The 22679-nt window shown below is 39.9% G+C and overlaps 1 protein-coding gene across 2 annotated transcripts in view; it reads right to left on the reverse strand.

Annotated features, from left to right (window-relative positions):
- The window catches only part of adcy3a (adenylate cyclase 3a), a 245893-nt gene that overhangs the window by 14830 nt on the left and 208384 nt on the right, over positions 1-22679 (reverse strand). For both annotated transcript variants that reach the window (XM_041250672.1, XM_041250671.1), the window contains exons 17-19: positions 20677-20796; positions 20011-20137; positions 6423-6547 (exon numbers count right to left, since the gene is read on the reverse strand). In XM_041250672.1, the coding sequence (XP_041106606.1) occupies positions 6423-6547; positions 20011-20137; positions 20677-20796 (372 nt within the window). The remainder of the gene's footprint in view (positions 1-6422; positions 6548-20010; positions 20138-20676; positions 20797-22679) is intronic.

The following is a 22679-nucleotide window of genomic DNA, read 5'->3' on the forward strand; positions in this document are numbered from 1 at the left end:
ATGGCAGTCGCCTTGAGAATCCTTCCACTAGGGCTGCTGAGAATGCGCCCGCTTCAAGCATGGGTAAATACGCTCAAGGTGCACCCAGTCCGAGATCGGTACCAGCTGGTGCGAGTGTCCAGACAATGCCAGAAGACACTAGAGTGGTGGCTCCATTCTGGCAATCTGTGCCTTGGATCTCCCCTTGGATCCCCTCACAGAAGGGAAGTGGTCACCACAGATGCCTCCAGCCTGGGCTGGGAAGCGGTCTGGAATGGGAGAGGAACAAGAGGTCAGGGGAAGGGACACTGGCAGCAAGCGTACATAAATGCCCAAGAGCTGCAAGCAGTGAACCTGGCGTTATCTTATTTTTGCCAGTAGTTAGTGCACAAACATGCGCTGGTCCGGACGGACAATACTTTAGTGGTAGCCTACATAAACCACCAAGGCAGCCTACGCTCGCCAGGCCTTCACCACGCAGCACACAGACTCCTGTGCTGGATGCACAGAAACTTGCGTTCCATCAGGGCAGTTCACCTCCCCGGTGTGGACAACAAGTCAGCAGACCTCCTGTCCAGAAGAGCTCCAGACAGCTCGGAGTGGAGGCTGCATCCTCAAGTGGTGAAACAGATTTGGGAGAAGTTTCGACCTGCATGAGTCCACTCATTGCCACCTATGGTTCTCCATGGAGAGAGACGGGCCCCCCTGGGGGTAGACACGCTAGCTCACTCCTGGCCACCGAGGCTATTGTATGCATTTCCTCAGATACCATTATTATCCATGACACTAGAGAGGATCAGGGTGGAGAGAGCGCAGGTTTTGCTGGTTGCACCCAGATGGCTGAGACGCCCCTGGTTTGCTCTCCTCTCCGACATGTTGTCAGATCAGTAGTGGCAGCTCCCGCTCCGCAAGGACCTCCTGAGCCAAGTGGAGGGGCTATTATGGCACCCGAGCTCAGCCCAGCTCCAACTCTGGGTCTGGCCGTTGAATGGAGCCGTCTATTTAGACAAGGTTTGCCAGATGCAGTAGTAGAGACACTGCAGTATGCTAGGGCGCCGAGCACTAGAGTCCAGTACTCATATAAATGGAGAGTTTTCCAAGACTGTTGCCTTGCTGAAGGTCACAATCCTGTGACTTGCCTGATTGAGACAATATTAACCTTTTACAACACTTGTTTAACGCAGGGAAATCATCGTCCACTTTGAAGGTATACCTGGTAGCAATATCAGTGTGCCATGACAAAACTGACTCAGTGTCCCCTGGGGCATATGTCCTGATAGTGCAATTTCTTAAAGGGACTCGGAGGCTTCGTCCTCCCATGAAAAGTATGGTCCCCAAGTGGGATCTAGAACTGGTACTGCGGGCCCTTATGGGTCCCCCATTTGAGCCCATGGCATCAGCAGAACTGCGCCCTGTTTCATTGAAAGTGGCATGTTTAATAGCCATTACGTCTGCCAGACGAGTAAGTGAGCTTCATGTGCGGTCCAAGGATGACACATGTATGGCTTTCACTGGAAGTGACTCGCGGGTAACATTAAAAACAAATCCATCTTTTTTGCCAAAGGTGATATCCTCATTCCATATTAACCAATGGACTCTAAGAACATAAGAACATAAGAAAGTTTACAAACGAGAGGAGGCCATTCGGCCCATCTTGCTCGTTTGGTTGTTAGTAGCTTATTGATCCCAAAATCTCATCAAGCAGCTTCTTGAAGGATCCCAGGGTGTCAGCTTCAACAACATTACTGGGGAGTTGATTCCAGACCCTCACAATTCTCTGTGTAAAAAAGTGTCTCCTATTTTCTGTTCTGAATGCCCCTTTTTCTAAACTCCATTTGTGACCCCTGGTCCTTGTTTCTTTTTTCAGGCTGAAAAAGTCCCTTGGGTCGACACTGTCAATACCTTTTAGAATTTTGAATGCTTGAATTAGGTCGCCACGTAGTCTTCTTTGTTCAAGACTGAACAGATTCAATTCTTTTAGCCTGCTAGTGCTCAGAGCCCTAGCAGACTGTAGTGTCTTTAAGGTTAGGTAGTGTAGTGTAGTGTCGCTAAGGTTGCCGACCCCTGATATAGAGTATTATCCTGACAACTACTTCCACAAAGTGTAAGCATGTGCATGACTTTTTCTGGCTATCCTGCAGGTGGTTGCCAGGATCTACGTTAACCAAGTTTGGGTTGTTCAGATTCATAAGGTAATAGAGAAATAGAGTAACAATTGCTACTCGCGCACGATACTTGTTTATTCACAGTGGGTGTTTATTGTCTGTTTTGGCCATGTGCCATTTTGCTGTCTAGAAATACTACAAAAAAAAAGTTTACACAGAAGTGTGGTTATCAATTTATTTGTAGAATTAGGTTGTTTAATTTAGGTTTAAAGATAATTATCCTTGTTATATGTTATATAAATGTCCGTGGTGTTCTAACTGTTTCTACAACAAGGTATCTAGTTAAAATAACTTTGTATAATCAATGCTGTATTGTGAAAAAATTGATGTTTTTTTTTTTAAAAACTATGCATTCTATCCAGCAAAAGGAATTACTGTTATTTATTGTATTTTTTTTTTATAATTGTAAATTCCTTCACCTCCCTCATTTCAGGTTCCATTTTCATTTCATTTCAGTAGCACATAAAAAAAAGAAAGTACTGATGGGAAATTGAAGTCTGACTCCGACAGGGCAGGCGTCCAAAGGAATATGTGGTGTCCACTGGGCTACACTGTTAATTTCGAACCCTGACTTAATTGGCAGATTTTATTCTGCCAACAGCACATTTATGTATGCATGTATGTGTATATTTGTATCCCTCAGTTCTGGTGTCCTTAACATTGGGACATCCAGTGATGCTATGACTATCATGACCTATTCAAACTATGAAAACTCTTTGCTTCTATACAGAAGTCTTAACAACTCTTGGACTTTTTCGACAGCTAGACACCTGAATATGTACCGAATGCTTTAAATGATAATGTATTTCTGATGATCACAAAAAAACTAGGATAACTTTTTTCCACAAACGTTGAAAAAAGTGATCCAAGAGCTCTCCTTACTAGCTAGTCACAGTCCCTGATCGAAAAGCGCCGACCCGCGTTTTGCCCGCTCTAGGAAAAAATAAAAAAAATGTTGCAAAATACACTACAAGGGATACAGTGATCAAGGATACCGTCTGAATATCAACAGAAATATTGTCAGAGGAAAACAAGCATTGTATCACAAGGCCGCAGCCACATATGAGGCGTCGGTTGTTATTTTTGTCTGACGAATGTACCTGCCTTTAAAATATGTTTTATGCCGTGAAAATTGAAACAATCCAATTAACTAAGACTTATTTTGTTAGTGAATGAAGGAGGTGGAATAAAATGAAGTTGCTCTGCATTTTAATTTTGCTCTGTGACGGGGTACACGCCCCACCCCCTGTGGGGTGGGGACACAGTATAAAGCGAATAAACATGTATAATTTACATAAAAACCACATCATTGTATAGTTACTTAAAATTCCCCATCCGTGCTAAACTCATGTAGACATATGACCATCTCTAAACAGATAATGATTATATTAAATCGTTGGAGATGGTTCATATGTATAAAACCTGAACTTTGGCTGCAAGTCTGGCGTTAACCAAGTTTGGGTTGTTCAGATTCATAAGGTAATAGAGAAATAGAGTAACAATTGCTACTCGCGCACGATACTTGTTTGCATGTCACCAGTGTATGTTGTTTATTGTTTTGTATAAAGTGTTTCTGTTTTGTTTAAAACTCTTTATTTATGTTTAAACCTTTTATTTATTAAAACTTACGCAGCAGCGCATTAACCCCAATACTGTATGTCCAGTCTCTTCCTGGTCTGATGTCACCTGCAAGCTATCCTGTTCACAAACTCTTATAATGCAAACAGATAATGAATCATCACAATCATTGTTATGTTTTTTATTTATTTTTTGACGAGTTTAGCAAGGGTGAAGTCTTTGTTTTATGAAAGTTTGTGTTATAGCTATAACCTCCAAGCAGTGAGGGTAAAGCAATCATCACTGTGGTTTTAGGATTGTAACAAATGTAGAAAAATAGTTGAGCTTATTTTGTCATCATTTTTCCGTGATTAATTAAGAAACTTAAATGGTATAATGATGCTAATTATAATATTAAAGGCAGGCAGAGTGCTTAGAAATAAAACCTGAAAACCAGAAACCCTATCTGTTCTGGTGTATTTAGATTTTAGAAGCATTTGACTTTTGCATTTGAAATAAGTGGGATAGTTCAAGGTTTATTTCAGACAGTGCTTGATTGATACTGGTAGTTGAGTTGAGGGTTGTGTCTAGTTCATAGGGGTGCGGTTTGTAAGGAGCCTCACAGCTGGCCAATCACATATAAGTGAGAATAAGTCAGAACACAGCCAAACAGCCTATCAAATAAACTAGATAGCCAAAAAGCTTGAGCTGCAACTCCCTGAACTACACATTGGTTACGATGTGCTGACAACTCATGCAGCTGAACTCTCTCCATCTTGTCAACCTGCTTAAGCTCATTTTATTGCTGAATGTGATTTTATAATTAATATCAGACATAACTTTATGTATGCAAGCACTCTTTTGTCTTGTTGTTATTTGGATAATGACATTACTGTTAAAATTCAAGTTTAATGGACTAGGACTTAAAACTAAGCATTGTGCCTACAACAGATTTTTTGGCATTGCTACATTGCATATTCTATTTTATATTGAATTAGAATGTTGCAAAGAATCACAAAACCCCCACATTTTTCATGGCTGGCTATTGCCCTGGTTTTACATTTTCACTGGTAAACGTAAGCACCACTTATGATGATTGCCTAGTGATTTACATAAGAACATAAGAAAGTTTACAAACGAGAGGAGGCCATTCGGCCCAATCTCATCAAGCAGCTTCTTGAAGGATCCCAGGGTGTCAGCTTCAACAGCATTACTGGGGGGTTGATTCCAGACCCTCACAATTCTCTGTGTAAAAAAGTGCCTCCTATTTTCTGTTCTGAATGCCCCTCTCTCTAATCTTCATTTGTGACCCCTGGTCCTTGTTTCTTTTTTCAGATCGAAAAAGTCCCTTGGGTTGACATTGTCAATACCTTTTAGAATTTTGAATGCTTGAATTAGGTCACAGCGTAGTCTTCTTTGTTCAAGACTGAACAGATTCAATTCTTTTAGCCTGTCTGCATATGACATGCCTTTTAAGCCGGAATAATTCTGGTCGCCTTCTTTGCACTCTTTCTAGAGCAGCAATATCTTTTTTATAGTGAGGTGACCAGAACTGAACACAATATTCAAGATGAGGTCTTACTAATGCATTGTACAGTTTTAACATTACTTCCCTTGATTTAAATTCAACACTTTTCACAATATATCTGAGCATCTTGTTGGCCTTTTTTATAGCTTCCCCACATTGTCTAGATGAAGACATTTCTGAGTCAACAAAAACTCCTAGGTCTTTTTCATAGATTCCTTCTCCAATTTCAGTATTTCCCATATGATATTTATAATGCACATTTTTATTTTCTGCGTGCAGTACCTTACACTTTTCTCTATTAAATGTCATTTGCAATGTGTCTGCCCAGTTCTGAATCTTGTCTAGATCATTTTGAACCATTGCATTGCTGTCTGTTAAAAATGCAGTTTTCATTTAACTGGTGAGCAATGACTACAGAGCCGTATGAATAACTGTCACAAAGACGGCCGGAGTGGGTGACGTCAGACCAGAGCAAGGAAATAAGCAACCAGAGAGAGATGGAGTTTGGTGGAGCTGAGCGAATGCTTTCTCTCAGCATTTAATAAATAAACAGAAAATAAAATAAAAGGTTGTAACAAAAATACAAGGACACGGCACATTCGCCAACACTAACACTACACAAAACACGGTGAGCAGATATTTTAAATACGATTATTCCTATCACAATTATTACCTCTGTCTCCAATCCCGTCTCCACTCACCGAACACACAATGTATGTGAAAACATGTTGCTTTTATGCAGCTGTACTGAGACTTGACTTCTAGTCAGTCATTCAATTGGAGTTGCGGTACAACTACACGTGAATTAATAAAGTGCAATTCCCTGTGCTCACATATTATTACTTTACTTGCACGTAAAGTGCTGTGCAGGCCTCGTGACAAAATACAAATATACATTTTAAACACTCATGTTACACAGACCTGTTTATATCCCGTGTACCAATGACTATACACCAACATTTAACACACCACGCGCAACATATAACAGAAAATACACACGGGGCGGGCACTTCAGAGCCAATCAGTGGTAACATTACAACTCCCATCTGTGCATTGTAAAAAGTGTACTTTGAATAGTACTGTACATTTTCACAATTAATTTGTAGTCAACTGTAAGGCAATTTCATAGACAATTCATGCAGCATGCCGATACTACTAACTGTCTTTATCTCTCATCAGCTCTTTCCTATTACCTGTATGTTCCCCATCACCCCTGTGGACTCCATTCTGCTCGCTACATTCACTGTGTTTCCCCAGATGTCATAGTGAGGTTTCCGGGCGCCGATCACTCCAGCCAGCACAGCTCCCTTATTAAGACCTGGGGAGGACAAAAGTTGTAATCCATAAGTAATGTGGTTTGCTCAGAATTCCATCTTCAGTATCCCAGTGGACGATGTTGCGTCATGGGTATTTTAGCCTAAATACTATCTCAATACTAAAAAAAAATTAGCTAACTTATATTAATCTGTTCTTCAGTTACAGTACCACATAGACAAAAGCAAACATAGTTTGTAAACTGTTTGTGAAGCATGTAAAATATTTTTTTTGTGTGTGTGTATTTGTGTAAGTTTCAGTATTTAAGTTATCGATAGGTTCTAAAATGTATTAGAAAATAAAAAAATGTATTTTTTTAAAAATAATTAAATATCTAGTAGCCTACATGTGTTAAGGATGATTGTGCTGTTTGTTCAGTGTGTTCAGAAAGTTTATTCAAAGCCTCCTGGCTTTGTTCGAGAAGAGAGGATAGTGTATATGTTGTTATTATGACATATGCTAAAATGAAGTTGATGAAAGTAAACAGTCTATATCCAGTTGTTTGCTTTCTACAACTTGCATTCAAACTGGAGGCTAGTTGCTATTGCTGTTGCGATTATTGTAGTGCTACTGGCTTTAAACACTAGTCTTTATTTTCTTTTTAAACATTATTTGCTATACTAAATTTAAATAAATAGATTGAACGTATAGGACAGCAACGAAGCAGACTTAGTCTACATTGACAGACAGCGTTCAGAGGGCATGTACTAGAACTGAGATTGTCTTTCATCAAGCAGAAAAAGGTAAAATATATAAAAGTAAGGGATTAAGTTCTGAGTTACACAAGGTGCTATCAACTGTCATCTTCATTATGAACTACACAGACCTTTAAAAAAATGTTTTACTGCTATTTTTGAAGAAATGGGAGCAGATCTGTTGTTTTATTGCGACTCTCGATGGCTATTACGTGGAAAAGTTATGACACGCATGTTTGAGCTCAGAGATGAGGAGAAGAAAATAATGCACATGCAGAGAAATTCCATGATGAAGACTTTGTAATGAAATTGCCGTACCTAAGTGATATTTTTGATAAACAGAATGTTTTGAACACACAGTTACAATGCACTCACACTCACATTCTTCAACTTGCAGACAAGATAAACGTGTTTGTTAGGATATTGTAAATGTGCAACAGCAGACTAGAAAAGGATAACATGGACGTGTTCTCTAATCTCAAAACATTCATCGAAAATAACAAGTTGCAGAATTTCAGAGACGTACTGCAGTACTGCATATACATCAGCAAAGTTGTAACAGACAGATAATTCCAAGTCTCTTCAACAGGTTGCACAGGACAGCTCCCCAAGTAGTGGCACGCCCTGACTGGAGAAAAGCAGGAAAGCAGTGGAAACAGACAAGAGGATGAATCCAGACCTTTACGACATAGTGAAGCAGCTGAAGGAGGACATGGCAGAAATGAGAAAAATGGTCAGCCTTACAATGGAGCACAGCCGCAGACCAAAACCACAAAGCCAGGATGCAGGGCTTGTCAAGACACAGGTGAGGGCGAGACATGCAATCATTTCTTTAAATGTGGTCAGCAGGGCCATCTCTCCAGAGGCTGTACATCACAAAAAACTGCAAGAAAAGGAGGGAAGGTTACGGTCACGGGACAGACAGTAACCTGTTTCAAACCAAAGTCCCATTGCTGCCAGTGGTGTAAAAAAGAACAAAGTCACTGCGTTCTACTGTGTCAGGAGCAACACACAAGGAAACTCACAAGAAAGTACGTAATGACAAGACAGTAAGAACAAACTTACAGGCTCCTACTAACATTAGCCTGATCACACCAAAATGTCAGTTAAAGCTGCTTAACTTAATTGGGAGGAAATGTTTAATCTTGTGTTCCTTAGATGACATTGCCACACAAGCATTATGGGATACTGGATCACAGGTCTGCCTCATTAATGAAGAGTGGAGAACGAAACACCTACCTAGCACCAAAATCAGAGCTGTTGAAGACATCTTAGGGCCTGGCACACTAACAGAGAAGGCTGTGAACCAGACAAATATTCAATTTTCTGGATGGACTGAAGTAAAATTCCAGCTCGGAACAGAAACTAGGTCACAACCTGAATTCAGAGGTCCTGTCCTTGTGTCCTGTGAGCCTGGTGTGGCAGAAGAACCAATAATTGGCTACAGTGTGATTGAAGCACTAGTCAACCTTGATATGGCGGCTGGTGTATACAGAAACCACCACTGACACAATGAGTTCATCCTTCTCTTGTGATTCTAAGAAACCAGAGGCACTGATGAAGCTGATTAAAAGCAATGATCCTGACAGCAGTGTGTGTGCAGTTAGAGTGGGGAGACAGAGCCTAATTATCCCAGCAGGCCATCTGGCGTTTCATTGGTGTTCAATGCTATATGCACATAGGGCCACTTTTAGGGAACCAGGAAGTGCTCTTCATACCGGATGAAAATCCAAAACGGCCTGAAGCCTTTGTTGAAACTCTTCTTTGTCTTCAGAAGGGCAGCTGGTCTAGAATAATCATTCCTGTTACTAATGATGCATGTCATGATCTCAGGCTTAATCAACGCTCTCAAATGTATATCAAATGTATTTATCTAAATGCTAGAAGTATCAGAAACAAAATTCTAGAACTTGAAGCTACTGTACTAACAAGTAACTATGATGTGATAGGTGTTACAGAAACTTGGTTGTCTTAGAGTGATGGGGACGAATATAATATTTGTGGGTATACACTGTATAGGAAAGACAGGCAGGACAGAAGAGGAGGAGGGGTAGCGCTATACATAAGAAACAGTCTTGAAGCCCAGGGGTTAAACCTGGACAAAGAAAATAAAGCCAAATCAATATGGGTCAGAATAACGGACAAAAATTCAAAGGGCATAATAATAGGAGCATGCTATACACCGCCAGATTCAGACAGTGAGCAAAATAATCTGTTATACAATTACATTAGAAATGCGTGTAGCAAAGGAGAAGTCATACTAATGGGGGATTTCAACTTCCCCCACATAAAATGGGAAAACCCGATGGGTAGCACGAAGGATGAAATTGAAATGGTGGAAATGACAAATGACTGCTTCCTAACACAATTTGTCAAGGCACCGACTAGAGGGGAGGCATGCCTTGATTTAGTCTTTTCAAATAACAAAGACAGAATAAGTAAAACAGAGGTCAGAGCACCACTGCCAAACTCAGACCACAACATGGTCTCATTTGAAGTGTTTTTTAAAACCCCAAAAGAAATGACTAAAGCTAAGGTTTACAATTTTAGAAAAGCAAACTATGAAGGTATGAAACAGAGACTAACAGAAGTAGATTGGAGTAAAATAGAGAAAACACCCACAGAAGAAGGATGGTTGTTCTTCAAAAATGTAGTACTAGAAGCGCAAAACAATTACAACCCTAAAGTAGACAAATCTAAATGTAAAACTAAATTGCCAAAATGGTTTAATAGATCAATTAAAAAAAATATTCAGCGAAAAAAGGCACTTTATAGAGCCTTAAAAAAGGACCAAAAAGAAAGTACGCAGAAAGAGTACACGGAACTGCAAACGGGGAGTTGATTCCAGACCCTCACAATTCTCTGTGTAAAAAAGTGTCTCCTATTTTCTGTTCTGAATGCCCCTTTTTCTAAACTCCATTTGTGACCCCTGGTCCTTGTTTCTTTTTTCAGGCAGAAAAAGTCCCTTGGGTCGACACTGTCAATACCTTTTAGAATTTTGAATGCTTGAATTAGGTCGCCACGTAGTCTTCTTTGTTCAAGACTGAACAGATTCAATTCTTTTAGCCTGTCTGCATATGACATGCCTTTTAAGCCCGGAATAATTCTGGTCGCTCTTCTTTGCACTCTTTCTAGAGCAGCAATATCTTTTTTATAGCGAGGTGACCAGAACTGAACACAATATTCAAGATGAGGTCTTACTAGTGCATTGTACAGTTTTAACATTACTTCCCTTGATTTAAATTCAACACTTTTCACAATGTATCCGAGCATCTTGTTAGCCTTTTTTATAGCTTCCCCACATTGTCTAGATGAAGACATTTCTGAGTCAACAAAAACTCCTAGGTCTTTTTCATAGATTCCTTCTCCAATTTCAATATCTCCCATATGATATTTATAATGTACATTTTTATTTTCTGCGTGCAGTACCTTACACTTTTCTCTATTAAATGTCATTTGCCATGTGTCTGTCCAGTTCTGAATCTTGTCTAGATCATTTTGAATGACCTTTGCTGCTGCAACAGTGTTTGCCACTCCTCCTACTTTTGTGTCGTCTGCAAATTTAACAAGTTTGCTTACTATACCAGAATCTAAATCATTAATGTAGATTAGGAATAGCAGAGGACCTAATACTGATCCCTGTGGTACACCGCTGGTTACCACACTCCATTCTGAGGTTTTTCCTCTAATCAGTACTGTGAGGCGAGAGTGTATTAAATGGAATGTCCAGACAGTAATTTATGTGTACAGAAATAAAATAATTTATTTTTATTTTCTATACACAACAAAAAGGATTAAATAACAAACGAAAAACAAAATGGTGTGAGGGAAGGAGTGCAGGGGTGAAATCCAAAACAAACTGTGATGACTCGTCTTTAATTTGTCTTCGTGGTGACCATACATAAACAAAAAAAAGACAAAAGAAATGTTAGTATTTCAAAAAAACCCGCTGCACAAAACCAGTATCTCCCTTCACCCAGGACTCCTCCTACTTTTACTTTCGGACCAACCCCGAACACAGTAGTACGTTCCCTTTAGTATGTAATGTCCCGCCTCTGTAGTCAGTGGAACACCAATCCCCAACCGACACGTGTCCTTATCCTTCACTTGACTCCAGTGGCTGGAAGTTACATACTCGTACTTCCGCCCCTCACCAAGGTGCCGCCCCTCAAAAGATGACTTTTGCCATGGTCACGAGATCTTGGTAAGGGAAGTCCCGAGTTGGTTTGATGCCACCTACTGTCGGGAGGCTGAATCACAGACCGAAACCCCTTTGACTCATCACAAGTACTTTCTGTTTTCTACATGTTAACCACTCCCTAATCCATGTACATGTGTTTCCTTGAATCCCAACTGCGTTCAGTTTGAGAATTAATCTTTTGTGCGGGACTTTGTCAAAAGCTTTCTGGAAATCTAAATAAACCATGTCATATGCTTTGCAATTATCCATTATCGATGTTGCATCCTCAAAAAAATCAAGCAAGTTAGTTAGGCACGATCTCCCTTTCCTAAAACCATGTTGACTGTCTCCCAGTACCCTGTTACCATATAGGTAATCTTCCATTTTGGATCTTATTATAGTTTCCATAAGTTTGCATATAATAGAAGTCAGGCTTACTGGTCTGTAGTTACCTGGTTCAGTTTTGTTTCCCTTTTTGTGGATCGGTATTACGTTTGCAATTTTCCAGTCTGTCGGTACCACCCCTGTGTCAAGAGACTGCTGCATGATCTTGGTTAGCGGTTTGTAAATTACTTCTTTCATTTCTTTGAGTACTACTGGGAGGATCTCATCCGGCCCAGGGGATTTGTTTATTTTAAGAGCTCCTAGTCCCTTTAACACTTCTGCCTCAGTTATGCTAAAGTTATTTAAAACTGGATAGGAACTGGATGACATGTGGGGCATGTTGTCAGTATCTTCCTTTGTAAAAACTTGTGAAAAGTAATCATTTAACATATTTGCTATTTTTTTTTCTTCATCTACGATTTTGCCATTTGTATCTCTTAAACATTTAATCTCCTCTTTGAATGTTCTCTTGCTGTTGTAATATTGGAAAAACATTTTGGAATTGGTTTTAGCTCCCTTAGCAATGTTCATTTCTATTTCTCTCTTGGCCTTTCTAACTTCCTTTTTGACTTGCGTTTGCAGTTCTGTGTACTCTTTCTGCGTACTTTCTTTTTGGTCCTTTTTTAATGCTCTGTAAAGTGCCTTTTTTCGCTGAATATTTTTTTTAATTGATCTATTAAACCATTTTGGCAATTTAGTTTTACATTTAGATTTGTCTACTTTAGGGATATAATTGTTTTGCGCCTCTAGTACTACATTTTTGAAGAACAACCATCCTTCTTCTGTGGGTGTTTTCTCTATTTTACTCCAATCTACTTCTGTTAGTCTCTGTTTCATACCTTCATAGTTTGCTTTTCTAAAATTGTAAACCTTAGCTTTAGTCATTTCTTTTGGGGATTTAAAAAACACTTCAAATGAGACCATGTTGTGGTCTGAGTTTGCCAGTGGTTCTCTGACCTCTGTTTTAGTTATTCTATCTTCGCTATTTGAAAAGACTAAATCAAGGCATGCCTCCCCTCTAGTGGGTGCCTTCACAAATTGTGTTAGGAAGCAGTCATTTGTCATTTCCACCATTTCTATTTCATCCTTCGCGCTACCCACCGGGTTTTCCCATTTTATTTGGGGGAAGTTGAAATCCCCCATTAGTATGGCTTCTCCTTTGCTACACACATTTCTAATGTCATTGTATAACAGATTATTGTGCTCACCGTCTGAATCTGGCGGTCTATAGCATGCTCCTATTATTATGCCTTTTGAATTTTTGTCCGTTATTCTGACCCATATTGATTCGGTTTTATTTTCTTTGTCCAGGTTTAACACCTGGGCTTCAAGACTGTTTCTTATGTATAGCGCTACCCCTCCTCCTCTTCTGTCCTGCCTGTCTTTCCTATACAGTGTATACCCACAAATATTAAATTCGTCCCCATCACTCTCAGACAAATGTTGTTGAAGTTGACACCCTGGGATCCTTCAAGAAGCTGCTTGATGAGATTCTGGGATCAATAAGCTACTGACAACCAAACGAGCAAGATGGGCTGAATGGCTTCCTCTCATTTGTAAACTTTCTTATGTTCTTATGCTCTCTCTTACAACACATTCAGCTGGTGAAAGCAGTTTATCCCGCTGCAGCCAAACCCGTACAACCGATTCTAAATCAGCTTTCAACATGTGAAAATCAGCTGAGCAACTGTAACAGTGTTTCAGAGACAGTCCATCAGCAAGAGAACAAAGACAGCCCAACCCAAAAGAAGGAAGACTGTAATGTCTTGAAGGACCCTCCAGTTTCACCTGACGACAGAACAACAGCTGGTTGTAAGGAAAATGCTAAGAGAAGAATGTGGTGCATTTTCTAAGAATGACAAAGACATAGGCTGTATTCCCTCTCTACAGTTACAGATCAGACTGAAAGACTCGGAGCTCATGGTTTTCAGTGCTTGAACAGGGTAAGGCTTACCACCAAGGTTTTCTGGAGGAGAAAAGCTGACCGCTGACAGCCTTCATAACTCCATGGGGACTGTACGAGTGGATCCAAATCCCCTTCTGTCTCAGTTCTGCCCCTGCAGAGTTCCAGAGAAGTATGGAAGTGTGCTTATCAAGGCTACGAGATAAGCCATGTCAACCATACTTTGATGACAACTTGGTAAATAGTAAGTAATTTGACGACCATGTAAGGGATGTGCCCACAGTATTACGTCGCTAGCAACAGCACAGGATCAAGCTGACAGCAAAGAAATGTGAAATCTAAAGTGTGAAATGGCTACTCAATGGATCCAGCTGAAGTTACACCAGTGCAAGCCCTGAAAAAGTAAAAGCCGGCAACAGTCGGAGAGCTTAGAAAGATCTTAGGGTTCCTCTCATATTGCCATGCATAAATACAAAACTTCTCTCGTATAGCGAAACCACTCTACGACGTGTTAACAGCTGAGAAGACGGTTGGCAGTGGGTAAAACCAAAAGCATCGAAGAAGCAGAAAGGTCAAAGTCAGCTTTCTTCTCATCAGCCATGGATGGGAGAATACCAAGAAGCCCTTCATCTTCTGACAGATCTTCTGTCTCATCCACCAGTTCTTGGATATCCCGATTTCAGAGAACCGTGTATTCTGCACTGTGATGCTTCCAAAGAAGGACTAGGTGTAGTCCTGTATCAGCAACAGAATGGCAAGCTTGTGGTCATCTCCTATGTTTTTACAATGAATTGGGCCATATGTGAAAGATTTTGCGATTATCTGTACTTTGCTCACTCATTTGTCGTCTACACAGACAACAACCCACTCACCTATGTCCTCTCCACAGCTAAGCTAAATTCTACAGGGCACTGGTGGGTGGCTCAACTGGCGGACTTTAACTTTACAATTAAGTATCGTACAGGGAAGACAAACGCTGATGCTGATGTCTCTCCCGCATGCCGTTAGACATTGAACAGTACATACAGTAATGCTCACAAGAAGTCCACCCTGAAGTTATTAGTAGTACCGTGCAGGCAATCCAAATGCAAAACAAGTGCCATGGATGTGTCCTGTGACCTGTGACCATCACAACTACAGACAAGCATAGGATGGCGGTGGCAACTTACCATCTCCAGTTGCTGAGATAACCAAAGAAGCCATGAGAAAGGATCAAGAAGATCCTGACCCTGTAATTGGAATGGTGTTGCAGTTTACGTAATCGGAATGGTGTTACAGTTTAAAATCGAGAAACAGCGTCCACCAGAAAGAAAAAAAAAGGGTGTGCCAGATGACACCGCAGCACTCACGACAGAGTGGAACAAACTGTCAACTGATGAGAATGGGAAAACAGACTCACAATCCCAGTTGTTTCTGCCAAAGAAATCCCATCAGGACATTTACAATCAGGTTCATGGGGACACAGGACACCAAGAGTGGAACGAACCATAAATTTAGTAAGGGACCGATTCTTCTGGCCACACATGCAGAGAGATGTGGAGCATTATGTCACTAAAGTATGCACTTTTCTCAATCAAAATCAACCAAACAACAGAGCACCATTATCAAACATTGTCAACACCTATCCATTTGAGATGATATCTGTTGACTTTCTGCATATGCAACCATGAATAAATCTGCAAAACAGCAGCAGGTAAAATCTTCAATGATTTTGTGCTTAAATGTGGTTTTCCATCAAAATGGCATCATGATATGGGGACAGAGTTGGAGAATCTACTGTTTTCTAGGCTTGAGACGTACTGCAAAGTCAGAAGTTCACACATGACCCCATATCACCCCCAGGGCAACGTCCAAGTAAAACTCTCCTGAGTATGCTGAGAGGGCGTGACTGAAGGTATATCATGGGATGTGGCCAAGCAATTTGCTCCTTTGTTATGGTTATGAAAAGACATGTAAAGGATGTACTGTTGTGAAAAGAAACTGTGAGTTTCTGTGTTTTTTTGTCTCTCTATTAAAATGTCACATTTGTCATTTATAGAAAGCTAAACTCTGGGAGCTGCAGCTAAACAGCCAACAAACAAACTACATTTCACCATTGTGTATGTTTAAACTTGTAATTTACCACTTACACTAATAGCACTCCCTCTGGACTTGTGACCATATTTGTGTTTGTGTGTGTTGTGTTCATGTGATTACTGTTATTTTTTTGGGACTGATCCCCGTGGATTGACTGGCTTTAAGCAAATGATAAAACTATGTTTTTCACCATTGAACTATTGTTGGTTTGTTATTAGTGAGCACTGTATCACCTCTACACCTGCACACTTTGCCACAGTGTTTTAAAACTGAAAAAAATTGTATCATGTCATTGCTGAAATTTAAAAAAAAAAATCGTCACTACTGTCTGATTCATATACTGTGTGTTGATTGTTGTTTATTTTTTAACATAAATTGTATATAAATACATCCTATTTGAAATGAATTCTGATGTTAAACCAATGTTCCTCTCATTCCATTTCTAGCACAGAGAGGATCATATACCTGTACAATCATATACCTGACTCAGTAACCATACAGCAGAGTTATGAAATTGTACAATATTTTTTTAAAAAGCAACCTACTTGTTCAATGTAAGATCGTCTTTTTTACTTGAAGTGTAGGAAATGCAGTGAGTATATGTTATAGCATTGTAAAATGTCTTATTCATTGATCGAGCTGAAACCAATCATATACAATTGATTCAGGAAATAATATTTGCACTATTGCACAATTATTGCTGCATTGTTCATTATTTTTATTTTTATATGTTTTGTTTTGCAGACTTGTGGCAATGTTGCCCCGCCCCTGTGTGTATTTCTGTGTTGTACGTTGCGTGTGGTGTATTAATGTTGGTGTATAGTCATTGGTACACAGGATGTAATATTGTTAATGAGCAAATGTGTTTAAAACTGCTCTGACTGGCTAGTGGTCACTGTCAGTCATCTCTGTGGTCCCTTAGTAAGCTACTATAGTTTCACTGTCAGTCATTTCATCCTGTCCTGACAGATCTCGTTGATTGAAGCATTGTTAGAGTGCTCTCATTCGTTTAAATGACTGTGTGACGAAGTGCCCGCCCCTGTGTGTATTTTCTGTTATATGTTGCGTGTGATGTGTTAAATGTTGGTATATAGTCATTGGTACACGGGATATAAATGGGTCTGCGTAACAAGAGTGTTTAAAATGTATATTTTGTATATAGGCACAAGGATTGCACAGCACTTCACGTGCAGGTAAAATGTAATAATATGTGAGCACGGGGAATTGCACTTTATTAATTCACATGCAGTTGTACCGAGACTCCAATTGAATGATCGATTAGCAATCAAGTCTCGATACAGCTGCATAAAAGCAGCATGTTTTCACTGACAGGGTTGTGTGTTCGGTGAGTGGAGAATGTGTGTGGAGAGGAGAAAGTAAAAACGTAAAGGAAATTAAATTCAAGCACATAATTGCTATTTCGTGCTGGAAGGACCAGCACAATACTTGTGTGTTTGTTTGGACTCACAGTGTTTTATTTGTTTGTTTGTCCGGTGTTTGTTTAGTGTTAATCCATTTTGTTTGTCTATTTATTTTGGCCTTAAAGTGCCGTGTGCTGTTTTTCTTCAACCTTTTATTTTCTGTTTGTTCATTTATTAAATGCTGAGCGCAAGTAAGCGCTCCGCTTCACCAGGACTTTACGTACCTGTCTGTTCTGTGTTGATTTCTGGTTCTGGTGTGACACCACCCACTACAGCCATCTTTGTGACACGTGGTGTTAGCAGTGTAATTACCAGTGCCTGCTAGACACAGAACAGAGCAAGAACCACTGTTTTTTTGGGAAAAAAAAGGATTGCTGGGTTTTTTTTTTGTGTGTGGAAATTAAATTCAAGCACATAATTGCTATTTCGTGCTGGAAGGACCAGCACGATACTTGTGTGTTTGTTCGGACTCACCGTGTTTTGTTTGTCTGTTCGTCCGCTGTTTGTTTAGCGTTAATCCGTTTTGTTTGTCTATTTATTTTGGCCTCAAGTGCCATGTGCTGTGTTTGTTCAACCTACATTTTCTGTTTGTTCATTTGTTAAATGCTGAGCACAAGCAAGCGCTCAGCTTCACCAAAATTCCACGTCTCTGTCTGTACTGTGTTGGTTCCTGGTTCTGGTCTGACATTACCCACTACAGCCGTCTTTGTGACAGAGCTACAAGATGTACTGGTCTGATCTTTTGCTGCATAATCAGTTACTGTAAAACTGTGATCTAGAAATATAACTGACTGTTTACACACAAAATGTACAGGTAGTGGACAAAAAATTGGAAGCACCTGGGTAAATGAAGGACACCAAGTATATTAAAAGCAATGGCTTCCACACAGGTGTGGCTTATGCGTTAACTAAGCAAATAACATCCCAGTATGCTTAGGGTCAAATGCTGGACAGGCCTATTTGCCTATAATTATGGCTAGCATGGCTTCAAGAGGAAACCTCAGGGACTTTGAAAGATGGGTGATTGTTGGGGTGTGTTTTGGCAGGAGCTTCATAGACCAAGACAGCAAGACTTGCTTATGTTTCACGAGCAACGGTGTCTAAGGTGATGTCAGTTGATGATGGAACTCCGAGGGAAAGACATCATCAGCAAAGGGCAACAGTGGGCAGAAGCGCATACTTCAGAATCCATGCATCAAGTCAAACTGCAAGGCAAAACAGACGAGCAACTGCAGATCAATTGACTGCAAATTTCAACCTGAGGCGTGAGCAGCCAGTTTCAACTAAACGGTCTGCCAAGAAATCCACAGAGTGGGATACCATAGTCGGGTTGCAGTGCACAAACAGCTCATCACACCTGGCAATGCACGTTTGTGAGTCCAGTGGTGCAAAGAGCACAGGCAATGGACTACTGAGTAGTGGAGAAATGTGATCTGGTCAGATGAATCATCCTTCACCATGTTCTTGACAAATGGACAAGTGCATGTGTGGCGCCAACCTAAGAACTCTACAGCCCTGAGTGCTTGGTTCCAACAGTGAAGACTTATGGTGGTTCCATAATGTTGTAGGGCGCATTTTCCTGGCATGGTTTGGGTGCACTCCTTCCCTTTGAAGGCAAGGTCAATGCTAATTGCTACTTAATAGTACTGAGTGATCATTTTCTTCACCCCATGTTGCAGCACTATTTCCTGCCGGGGAGGGGTGTCTTTTAGGATGACAATGCCCCCATCCACAGAGCATGTGTGATCGCCCAATGGTTTGATGAGCATGACACTGATGTTATCCATATGTCACGGCCTTTTCAGTCACCAATCTGAACCCAATCAAGCATTTATGGGATATTCTGGACAAAACTCCACACAGGGTGAAAGTCAACAACAAACTAAATATTTTGGCACTTTTATGTTTTTTTTGTTTTTGTTTTTTTTAAAGCATATTTAGTTCTTAAAAAGGTATTTTACATAGTGGGGACATCCCCACAATATCATTTTTTTCAGGAGTTACTATCTTTATGAGGACATTTTCTCAAATTTTGTCCCCACATTGATAGTAATACCTGTACACACACACACACACACACACGCACACAAACACACATGCATGCACAAATACACATAAACACACACTGTGATTATCTATCTGTTTAAATAGGCACAGTACTAAAGATGATTAAAGACAAAGGTTCTTTATTTTAGAAGACTATCTAAATTCCCTTTTTTAAGAAGTTCAAGTCAAATGGAAATTGTTCAAATTTATGTACAGTACAAATCTCTTCTACCTCCTCCTCCTCCTCCTTCTGTTGATGTCACACTTCCCATGTCTTCCCAAAACACAGCCATGTTGTCTTTGTATTGGGAAAGAGCAACAGTGAGGGGGAGGGAGGGTATTTTCGCACTAAATGGAATGTTATACTACTTATATAAGTACTTTTTTTTACCTGGGAAAGGGAATTGATGCTAGAGTACAGATGCACTGGTGTGGCACTGACTTCTGTGTGTCAAAAAATACTTCAAGCTAAGTGACACGACGCGATGTGCTGGTGTGTCCAGACCTTTATCCATATGAACTGCTAATTACTTTACGGGCTTAATTTTCCACTATGGGCAAGCTGCCCGCTTCATACATTTCCTTGTTACCCATAATGGATATTGTAGTGTTATTGTTGTGCTAGATTATGTAAACATACATATATGAGCTTCAAATTCAGTGAGGAACAATTGTTTAATCTGCTTTAATAGAAACTATCCCCAGTGAGTACAAATGTAGCTCTTTTTGTGCTAGATATAACAAAAAAAGACTGTGACTGACCAATGCGCAGCATGAAATTGTTGAAGGACTGGTAGTTGATATTCATCAGGGTGACCTTCATGGCAAGAGCAAAATCTGCCAGGTCTGCCAGGTGCTGCCAGCGCTCCTTCTCTGAAATCTCCTCTTTCTGTTTAGTGGAAGAGAGAGAGAGAGAGAACATTGAGTTTTCATTTGGAAGCAGAACTCTACATGTACCAGTTAAACTTATATAGAAGACTGCAATAAACATGACACTAGTTGGCTGTAGTTATATTGTATATAGTTACAATATAATGACACCAGATGTCAGCATGTCCCTAAAAAATTTAAATAGCTGGCTAGTGTTTTGCTGCAATGCACTGTCCATCCTTATCATGCATAACGTCAACAACTGATAGTTTAACCAAAAAAACTGCCCTCAAGATGATGGATAATAAAAATTGAAAGATGGGAAGTTACATTAAACACACACACACCATTTGAAAGTTGGCTTTTCCCATTAAAAATAATGGCAACTGCACAATACATGTTTATAAATTGGCATGAATTCCAAAAGTTAATGTAGGTATTCATCAGACAAAGGTGTAAAACATGAATGTTGGCCACAGTCAAGAATAGAAATTGCACATCAAATAAATTTTTTCCATGTGTGTCATTGCTCCCAATATAAACAGGAGACAGCCTCACCTTGAAGTTGCTGTTGTAGCCATTGGTATTCACATCTGGTGTGACTCCGGAGGCTGCCATGTAGGTGCTACCGATGGTTTTTATCTTCGTGATGCACCGGAACTGAGGCTCATCCAGAAGCTGGGGGGGGGGTGCACATGTACGAGGTGTTTACTTTGTTGTGTTGTATGAGGAAGCAATAAGGAACGACAGGGTGTGTGTGTTGTACTCTAATATCACCACGTCCCAGGTGCGTTATAAATCTTGAGGCAAAGCCGAGTGACTTCAACCGCCTGGTAAGTGGTGATATTAGAGTACAACATACCCTGAAGTGCCTTATTGCGTGTTTAAAATGGTTTAACTAACTAAACAGAAAAAGTATTTATAAAATATCCTTCCACCAAGACTGATCTAAGGCAAAATAGTCCCTTAAACTTTTTAAAATTAAAAACAAAAATTGCATTTAGAAAAGATTATTAAAAGCAGAACACATTTTTATAGACATTGCATTGATTAAACACAAGAGCAATTTATAACTGTTGAATTGAACATTGCCTTTGAAAGTGCAATTTTAAAGATGTATAGGCATTAATCTACTTGGTTTTCATTCTGAAAAGCAGGTTGGCTGCAGAAAACTAATTGGAGGAGCCTGTCGTTTGTTCGTTGCTTTCCTTGTTCTTGTCTGGGGGAGTGCAAGACAGGATGTGGCACATTGTTTTTGATCACTTAAGAAGGCTTCCTTCACACAGTTGACCAGTGACAGATGTTATTTGTCCTCTGTTGATTTAATTATATGGTTTGTGTATCGGCAGCTCAGGTGTCACAGCCTAATGTCATGCTCAGCCCCGACAAATTCTCACCCCCTGAATTTTTGCCTATGCTAATTCTCACCCTTAGTGACAATTAGCAGGGGTGAGAATTAGCTTAGGGTAAAATTCACGGTTGAAAGTTAGCCGGGGCTGAGCATTACACTGCGACACGCAAGTTTTCTTATTTTTGGCATCATGGTGGACAAATAATGAATCTTCTCCCATAGGCTCCCTTGTATACCACAATGTTTCGAATCCAAGTGTTTTTGATGACTAGGATGTAAACAAAAACTTTAAGAAATAAATACATAGTTTTTACTCTGAAATACCAGGTTGGTTATTAAACAGACTTTGCAGTCTAATGTGGCTGGACTATTTAAAAAGTGGTTTAGACCAGCTTGTAGGTTCACATATCTTGACACTGAATACCCTGTCCCTCTAAACTACAGACACTGAACACCCCCGTCCCTCTAAACTACAGACACTGAACACCCCCGTCCCTCTAAACTATGGACACTGAATACCATGTCCCTCTAAACTACAGACACTGGATACCCTGTCCCTCTAAACTATGGACACTGAATACCCTGTCCCTCTAAACTAAAGACACCTCATATCCCTGTCCCTCTAAACTACAGACACTGAATACACTGTCCCTCTAAACTACAGACACTGAATACCCTGTCCCTCTAAACTACAGACACCTGTAGCAGATTATTTAGGTCAGGTACAGGAAATAATTTAAAATCAATGTGTAATATTTTTTGTTTTAAACAGTCAAATAGAACACCTGGTGTCCAGGCAGTGTTACTTATTTTTTTTCTTCTTTTCCTTTTTCGATGTCAGTAAGTTCAAGATGCCAACTTTTAGGTTTTTTATTTCATCATTTGAATTAGTGTCATAGGTGTCTGAGTTATACTCGTTGAAATTCTCTTCAAGAGACTGATTACTCAAAAATGTACATACATTTGGTCAGTCATGTTTATTGCGATACATTTGAATATGGCTACCTTTTTTTTTAAAATTCTAGTGGCGTATGGCTATCTAACAGTGATGTGCCCCTTTTTGAAAAGAAGTGCCGACCCATGCTGATATATTGTAATATCAACACCTCCATGTGACCTGTTTTGACTAATCAGAATAGAGTATATAAAATACCCATTTTATAAGTACTATTTAAGAATCAAATCAAGTGACTTTTTTGTTTCATTTGAA

The sequence above is a fragment of the Polyodon spathula genome, chromosome 5 (assembly GCF_017654505.1).
Source record: "Polyodon spathula isolate WHYD16114869_AA chromosome 5, ASM1765450v1, whole genome shotgun sequence".
NCBI lineage: Eukaryota > Metazoa > Chordata > Actinopteri > Acipenseriformes > Polyodontidae > Polyodon > Polyodon spathula.